Source organism: Actinia tenebrosa, unplaced genomic scaffold, assembly GCF_029948245.1.
Source record: "Actinia tenebrosa isolate PJP-AT-01 unplaced genomic scaffold, QUT_ActTen_1.0 PGA_scaffold14__42_contigs__length_11649687, whole genome shotgun sequence".
In the NCBI taxonomy this organism is placed as follows: Eukaryota; Metazoa; Cnidaria; class Anthozoa; order Actiniaria; family Actiniidae; genus Actinia; species Actinia tenebrosa.
This window is the reverse complement of record NW_028292574.1, coordinates 252,705-261,516: the sequence shown is the minus strand read 5'-3', so window position 1 is coordinate 261,516 and position 8,812 is coordinate 252,705. Positions and strand designations below refer to the sequence as shown.

The window sequence follows — 8,812 nt, the reverse complement described above, 5'->3', positions numbered from 1 at the left end:
TCGAACATGGGAATCCTTGACGGCTTTACTGTGCTATCTTACCTGCCTGCTTGTACCATTCCAAGCAAGTTTTCATTCCAAATCGACCGCGCTTTGGATTGTGGCGTACTTGGTTGATGTCCTGTTCTTGGTTGATGTTGTGCTTCGTTTTTTCGTCGCATTTTACCACAAAGCTTCGCTTATCACAGACAGGGCTCTTGTACGAAGTCAGTACCTGAGAGGAAGGTTCGCGTTGGATCTTCTGTCGATTCTACCGTTGGATATCTTCGTATTCGCGCGCTCTTCTCATCATGTGTGGTACCAAGTCTTGAGTTATCTAAGACTGAATCGCTTGCTTAGGTTTCAAAGGATGATGAAGTTTTTCGGTAAGTTTTTAATGATTCAAAATATAGAGGATGGTAGAGTTAAGGATTGGAAGGAAGCATGGAGGGAGGGATGGGTGAATGGATTGATAGATAGATGGGTGAATGGAGGAAGGAAAGGTTGGGAGGGATGGATGGAGGAAAATAAATTTGGATAAATTTAGATAAAGGGATGGAGAAATGAGTGGACAGTTGGTTTGGTAGATGAGGGGATGGATAGAGGAAGGACGGGAGAGAAGAATGATTGGATGGAAGGAGGGATGGGTAAGTGAAAAAAGGGAGGGATGGACAAAGGGAGAAATGGGAGAGATGAGCAATATTGTATAGAAGGAGGGATAGGTAGGTGAAGGGAGGATGGGATGGATGGGCGGAGGAGAGGTGACAAGACAGGATGGGAGAGATGAGAAATTGGATGGAAGGAGGGATGGGTAGGTGAATGGATGGATGGATGGATGGGTAGATGGATGGATGGATGGAGGAGAAGAGATGCAATGGGAGAGATGAGTGATTGTATGGAAGGAAGGATGAATGGACGATTGGTATATTAAAATAAGGAGGGAGTGAGGGATAAGTGGATTGATGAAGGGATGCATGAGATGAGTGATTGGATGGAAGGAGAGAGGAATAGGTGGAGATGTAGATGGAAAGAAGAATGAATGGATGGAGGGAGGGAAGTATGACTGGATACATGGGTGGGTGATTGTATGGAAAGAGGAATGGGTGGGCGGATAGAGGGATGGATAGAGGGTTTGGGTGGCTGGTGGGAGAGAAGGAAAGGATGGGACAAGGTAGGAGGGAGGAGAATGGGGTGTGAATATATGCAAGGAAGGATAGATGGGGGGATATAGGAGGGAAGGGAAATGGGTTGGGTGAATAGATAAAGGGAAGGATGGGTGGGTTGATATAGGAAGGAGGGGGAATGGGGGTCATTGAATAAACGGAGGGAGAGATGGGTAGGTGTATGGAGGGAAAGAGGAAGAGATAAGTGTATGGTGGGTGGATGGAACAAAGGAGGGATGAATAGGTTTCTCGATGAAAGATTGGGTGGAAGGGGGAATGGGGTTAGTGAATAGTGGATGAAGGGAAACATAGGTGGGTAGATGATTAAATGAAAAGGGTTGGATGGACAGAGGGATGAATGTATGGAGGGATGGAAGAACTGAGGGAGGGATAGGCAAATGGATGGAATAAGGTTGGGTGGGGGGAAACGAGGAACATACGAAAAGAGGGAGGGATGGAGGGGTAGAATGAAGGATGGATGGAAGAATTTAGGAGGACTGCTGAGTGAAAGGATGGGAGTATGTCTGGGGATGGCTGTATCAATGATTGGCTGAATAGTTAGGGCCCATAGCGAATGGAAATAATAATGATGCACTTATCAATAAGTATTATGAATTATTCATTTTTCTCACTAATAAATGAATCTTGCTTTTGTATAGACGTCCGTGAAAATGAGCTTGGAAGCAACACTGCTGTGCTGCGTGCCATTAAGTTCTGTGCTATGGGTACCATCTTGATACATCTGTTCTCGTGTATTTGGTTTTGGCTTGGATGCGACAATGTTGGCTTGCCTAATCACACCTGCTTAGCTGATGGCTGGGCAATGGTGCTAAACACAGGTAAGGAAGATTATGATGTCGATGATGATGATGATGATGATAAAAAAAAGTCAGTGATAATAATGAATATAGTGAACGATCCCTCCACCCACCCCTCCACCCATCATTCATCATCTTTCTATTTAACCCTTCCTCCATCCCCCTCCACCCTCTCCCCTCCTCCCCCTCCTCCCCCCTCCTCCACCCCCATTTTTAATTCATCCATGCATCTTCTTGTCAATCTATATATCCACTTTCCCATCTTGCCATATTTCCCAGTCTATCCATCAGCCCATTTATTTATTTATTTTATTCATTCATTTGATTTTTTTTTTCTTTAATGGATAAACGAAGCTATAATGGTATGTTTGTTACAGGAATAGATAAGATCCCTCTTTGGAACAAGTATGTGTTAAGCCTCTACTGGGCCACAGCAACTGCTACATCAACAGGGTTAGATACTTGTACTTCCATTTTATTCAATAATTTCAATATCATTTTGGGTTTCCAATTTCAAACCCCTGGGGTGTTGGAACACACTACAATTGTAGATGTAGTTGGGTGTAGGGGAATACATCCCCTTTGTGAATCCGAGGACATTATTTCAGTGCAAACTAAGCTAATATGTAGTTAATTACTCAGTAAATGAACCCTCTGTGCTCATTGGTTTGAGCATCTGACCGGTATCCAGGGTCATGGGTTTCGATTCCTATCAGGGACTTTGATTTTTTTTATTAGTTCCTTGCAGCTATAAACTAATGATAAAGAATTTTATATCTATATTATATAAAGCTGATATGACCAAACTTTTCTTCCTAGATATGGTGATATTCATGCTGTTAACAATACTGAGAAGTGGTTTTCCATAGTTGCTATGTTGGTTGGGATTGCTTTGTTCTTTGGACTAATTCTTGGTGGTATGGCATCAATGTTGACCAACTCCGACTCCAGGAGAGCTCGCTATTCTCACCATCTAAATGTTATCAAAGACTACCTGGTGAGCTGGTAGCATACTCATATTTTTTTCCTTCTTTTCTCCTTTCATCCTTCCCTACTTCCTTCCTTCCCTCTTCAATTTCATTATTTATTGCATTGAATACTGTCATTTGAATAGGGTAGTTCCCTAGGGTAGTTCACTGCTATTACAAAATCTACCAGCTTTATTTAAATTTAAAATTTATTAATTTATCTAACTTTACCTTCATCCCTCCTTTCCTTTTCCTTCCTTTCATCTCTCCCTTCTTCCTTCATCTATTAAAGGGGCACTTGGATGAAAACGCCCTAATTTTTGAAAGTCCAAATAATTGACATAATTGAGGATAATTACTCAATTATGATCATGAACACCAGATCAGTGAAAATTTTAGCCTGGGAGCCACTTGCAGTTGAGAAAGTTTGGGTTAAGAGCTAAGAGAACAATAGGGTTGAGTAAATATCGTCATTCACTCACAATTTAGATGCTGGATAATGTTGATAATTATTATCTGCCACTTTTTACGGTGAAGAAAATATGTTGTTTGGCTACAATTGGGACCAAGTTTAAACAAGTTTCAAGTTATTTCCAATTTTCATCAAGTGCCCCTTTAATCATCACTTAGCTTATCACCGTTATCACTTCATTGTTGAAACGGTCTCATTGTTCAACAGGTAGATGTTGGTATAGACGATACCATCCAAGACAAGGTCATGGCTTACTATGAATACTTGGTAAGTAAGGTTAAGAGGTAGAATAGCTAATATGCATTGCTATTGACGGTTTGCAAGCATTCCCAAGAGAGTCAAAAGACAAAAACAAGGCGGAAATTGTGGTGCAGTTAACAATGAATGCTAATGAGAAATCTTTTGTTAAATGGCCCCAACATGGCCGTGATGATGTAACATGCAATCAAAGAATAGTGCTGCCTCTTAATGCTGTGGCTAGGTCATGTCTGGGATTGGGCCGGTTCAATTCTCAACTGAACCCCATCAAATGGACTGAATCCATTTATGTTTTGCCTCATTTCAGACCATGTGTCATTCTCTTGGAAATAAGATTCTATGTTTAAGTTGTATCCATATATTCATGTGTCTTCTCATGTTCAAGCATTAATCAAAGAAAAGATACTCTAGGGAATGACACATGGTCTGAAATGGGAAAACAGTGGATTAGGGCTATTGAAGCATGAATTCTTAAATCTTATGAAATTTTATGAAAATCTGAAATATTAACCTCTAGGCTGATCAAACTTTTGGCATGGCTAACCCATTAAGGTAGATTTGGAATTAAGCTTGTTAGGTTTTGCAGAGGGAGGATCCCAGAGGAAAAAACCCTTAAATAAAGGGAGAGACCTAACAAACTCTTCAATGACACTGAATCTAAGAAACTAATACTGAAGAGCCCAGAGGTGAGACAAGTGCACTATTAATTTATCACCCTTGGTTCTCAAAACTTCCAGAGGTTAATAAGAACTAAATATCATTATTATTTCTTATGTCACAGTGGTCCACAAGCAAGGGAGTCAACGGTCTTGGAATCTTTGATGATTTACCACTCACATTCCAAGCAGAACTGTCCTTAAGCATCAACCGTAAAGTTCTTGACAAGGTAATGAATCTTGTTTCCAAATTTAGAGCCAGCATTGTTATTGTCACTCCCTTGATGAGCTATTACTAGTTCTTGGCTGAGTGATCAGGGGAAAAAAAGTTAAATGAAACAGCCAGACCAATGCGTTACCCCTTAGATACTTCCAGTGCATGCATAGATTATTAATAGTAATAATTCTTACATTATTAATATTTTAATTATTATTAATTATTAAAGTAATAATTCTTACATCATTAATATTTTAATTATTATTAATCACCAAAGTAATAATTCTTACATTATTAATATTTTAATTATTATTAATTATTAAAGTAATAATTCTTACGTTATTGATATTTTAATTATTATTAATTATTAAAGTAATAATTCTTACATCATTAATATTTTAATTATTATTAATCACCAAAGTAATAATTCTTACATTATTAATATTTTAATTATTATTAATTATTAAAGTAATAATTCTTACATCATTAATATTTTAATTATTATTAATTATTAAAGTAATAATTCTTACGTTATTAATATTTTAATTATTATTAATTATTAAAGTAATAATTCTTACGTTATTAATGTTTTAATTATTATTAATCACCAAAGTAATAATTCTTACATTATTAATATTTTAATTATTATTAATTATTAAAGTAATAATTCTTACATCATTAATATTTTAATTATTATTAATTATTAAAGTAATAATTCTTACGTTATTAATATTTTAATTATTATTAATTATTAAAGTAATAATTCTTACATCATTAATATTTTAATTATTATTAATCACCAAAGTAATAATTCTTACATTATTAATATTTTAATTATTATTAATTATTAAAGTAATAATTCTTACGTTATTGATATTTTAATTATTATTAATTATTAAAGTAATAATCCTTACATTATTGATAATTTATTAATTAATTATTATATTTCCAGGCTCCTCTCTTCATGGGATTGAGCCCAGGCTTCAAGCGTATGCTATCTTTAGTCATCAAGCCAATGTTTTTCATGCCAAACCAAGTCATAGCGAAGAAAGGGGAGATTGGCCACCATATGTATTACATCCACAAGGGCAAAGCAGAGGTATTGCTATACGTTCATTGAACGAACATTGTGTATTGTTCCAGGGGCTAATGAAGGGACGGGGGGGGGGGGGGGGGGGTTGACTAAAAGTCTTAATTTTTCCTTTTTTTCTATTTTGTTGGGCTACCTGTGGTGTTGGCGGAAATTTACGCGCCAAAATGCGTGCGCTCACCCCGTCGCTCCTTCATTTAGCTTTTTGTCTTTTCTTCTAGATCCTCAATGAGAATAATGACAGTGTTCTCCTCACCCTCACAGAGGGCAAGCTGTTTGGCGAAGTAAGTCGATAATGCCTTGTATAAAAAATATATAAATGCTTAATATTAATTAAATAATTATAACGCCTTTTTAGTGGAGAGTTTTTTTAAGACACCCGGCATGGTCACAGTACAGTAAACAATGTTTATTGAGCCAATGACAAAGCTATCAAGGAGATCACCACGATCACGGCAGGACACGGTGCAGTTATGCGGAGAACTAATAAGCCAGTGACGAGGCACGTGAAAATTGGACACTACATCGTGACGGTCATGGCTTGGCACCGCTATAATACTTTTTCAAATCCATACGAAATCTGCTGAACCAATGGAAATGGTTGCTCTCTGCTATGTCGGAGAACACTTCAATGATTAAAAAGATAGGGAGGGAATTTTCATAGGTGAAATACTGATGGTATTTGGTATGGTGTATAGGTCAGTTTGGTGTATAATCTACCTCGATCTACCACTGTTCGTGCTGCTAGCCTCTGCGTGATATTCACACTGGATCGTGCGGACATGAACCGGGTTATCAAGCATTATCCTGAAGGTTTGTTTACCGTTGCCTGTTTCTTTACTTTCTTCTCTTGTCTCAACATGGCTTGCTCCACTAGCGGAGAGGGGGGGGGGGGGGGGGGGGAGGGAGAACGGGGGGCACGTGCACCCTCAAAAGTTTGTTCTCGGCATCAAAATGTAATCAATTCATGCGGGATTCCTGTGGATTTGGCGGGAAAATGGTACAGTGTTTTCACTTTAGTCGAGACCACGCTAGGGCCCTTGTTGGCTCAGTTGGGCAAAGGACTACTGTACGCGAGGTTGTAAGTTCAAGCCTCGGCCCAACCAAACACTCGGAGTTTTAAAAATTCTGAGTAGAAGGTGCTGCCTTTGCTTTAAAGATAGGGTTAAACCTGGCTCGGATGACCACAAAAAATGGCTGTCCCGTCTCATTGAGAGACTTTGAAAAAGAGAGGTTCACAAGTTTATCAGCGACTGTCACATGTCACCTTGTACTTTCAGTAATATTTGATTCTTTTTAATTGCGCAGTTGCAGAAAAACTTTACACAGCTGTAGAACATCGTTGTGACTTGATGACTCGAACCAGGACGGACACGGAGATAAGTGAGCACGACGAGACAACCTGGGATGAACCAGGGCTGAAGAAATCTAGCATCGTGACGTAAGTATTTTATGCGTCTGCGCTTGCGCGTGAGGTAGAAGAAATTTAGCATCATGACGTATGTAATTTATATGCCTTAAAGCACACTCCATTCCTTGTGCATGCTTTTTGGACGAAAGAATCTATAAAATATGAGCATTATACAACTCTATGATTGCGTGTACGTTTGCTAAATTATATCATTGCTTGAGCATATTTTCTAGCGTTATCATTGATAATAGTTAGATACTATTTACCTAAAGCTTGCACATAAATTTTGAAACAAGAATCATTGCTTGCGCATGATTCGTTAAGTTTGGAACAAATTGGACTGTTTTACACCTCTGCACTTGCGCATAACTATCAAACCTGACGTAACATTTACGCATGCGTTGTGACACAATTTTAGACTAAAGTAGTTCTGCATTCGCGCATACTATATAAAGACGTAACATTCCCTTGTGACGTAAGCTGATTATTTTGTGCTTCTGCGCTTGCGCATAACTATTAAAGCGAATGGCATTCTTTTGGTCCAGTCTCACTCATTATTCTCATTCATTCTTTCATCAGCCTGATTCGTCGTGCACTGAGTCACGTGATCATGCCAGACTCCACGTTCCTGATGATCTGGGAACGTGTTCACCTGGTTGCCGTGCTACTTGTCTGCTTTTTTTATCCATACGTTTCATCATTCTCCGTCAGTCTTCACGCCCTTGGTTACGGAGAGAGCGTTACTATGACAATAGTCTTTGCCTTGACCTATCTGCTTGACGTCGTCTTGTTGATGGACTTTCTGATGCGGTTCAACCTTGCCACCCCCGCGACTACAGGTAAATACTTTATTTTAAATCCAAATATTTTTTAGAAAAAAAAAATTTTAAAAATTTTTTAAATTGTTAAAACTGTAACAGGAGTATGAAAAGCCGAAATAAATAATTTTCAAATTTATTGATACCATGGAACAACCTCTGAGCTGATCTAAGTCAGGGCATGGCTAACTCACAGATCGAACCCTGAAACAACCTCTGGACTGATCTAAGTCAGGGCATGGCTAACTCACAGATCGAACCCTGAAACAACCTCTGGGCTGATCTAAATCAGGGCATGGCTAACTCACATGCAGATCGAACCCTGAAACAACCTCTGGGCTGATCTAAGTCAGGGCATGGCTAACTCACAGATCAAACCCTGAAACAACCTCTGGGCTGATCTAAGTCAGGGCATGGCTAACTCACAGATCGAACCCTGAAACAACCTCTGGACTGATCTAAGTCAGGACATGGTTAACTCACAAACCTGAAACAATCTCTGGGCTGATCTAAGTCAGGGCATGGCAAACTCACAGATAGATTTTGATTTTAGCGTTTTAGGCTTTGCGACATTGAGAGACCTTACAAACTTAACTCACCTGTGATACTGAGTCCAGGAATCAAACCTGAGACCCCAGAGGCGAGAGACAAGTGTACACTACCGATACAGCACCCTTAAGTCCCAATAAACCTTGTATAACCAAAACTAGTTTTGCTATCCATAAACTTACTTAACTTTTTGCTTGTAAAATCATGCTTGATTTATTTTCAGAACTCAAGGAAATTCGTCATAATTACATCCGTACCTTTCTGTTCTGGACCGACTTCTTGTCTGTCCTACCGTTGGAAATCTTTGCGTTTACCGTAGCCCCACTTCATGAACGCTGGCACGCAGTGACATTTCTCAGGCTTAACAGACTCTTGAAAGTCCTTCGGGTAAGTTGAGTGATCTCTTCCTTTCA

General features: G+C 38.9%; 1 protein-coding gene across 1 annotated transcript in view; it reads left to right on the top strand.

The window, feature by feature from the left end:
- LOC116293808 (uncharacterized) overlaps window positions 1-8,812 on the top strand; it is a 31,647-nt gene continuing 22,835 nt past the window's right edge. The window contains exons 1-12 of the mRNA XM_031701288.2: window positions 1-365; window positions 1,802-1,981; window positions 2,338-2,413; window positions 2,780-2,957; window positions 3,608-3,667; window positions 4,440-4,544; window positions 5,484-5,630; window positions 5,843-5,905; window positions 6,320-6,434; window positions 6,930-7,062; window positions 7,612-7,871; window positions 8,623-8,786. Of these exons, the coding sequence (XP_031557148.2) occupies window positions 350-365; window positions 1,802-1,981; window positions 2,338-2,413; window positions 2,780-2,957; window positions 3,608-3,667; window positions 4,440-4,544; window positions 5,484-5,630; window positions 5,843-5,905; window positions 6,320-6,434; window positions 6,930-7,062; window positions 7,612-7,871; window positions 8,623-8,786 (1,497 nt within the window). The 5' untranslated portion in view covers window positions 1-349. The remainder of the gene's footprint in view (window positions 366-1,801; window positions 1,982-2,337; window positions 2,414-2,779; window positions 2,958-3,607; window positions 3,668-4,439; window positions 4,545-5,483; window positions 5,631-5,842; window positions 5,906-6,319; window positions 6,435-6,929; window positions 7,063-7,611; window positions 7,872-8,622; window positions 8,787-8,812) is intronic.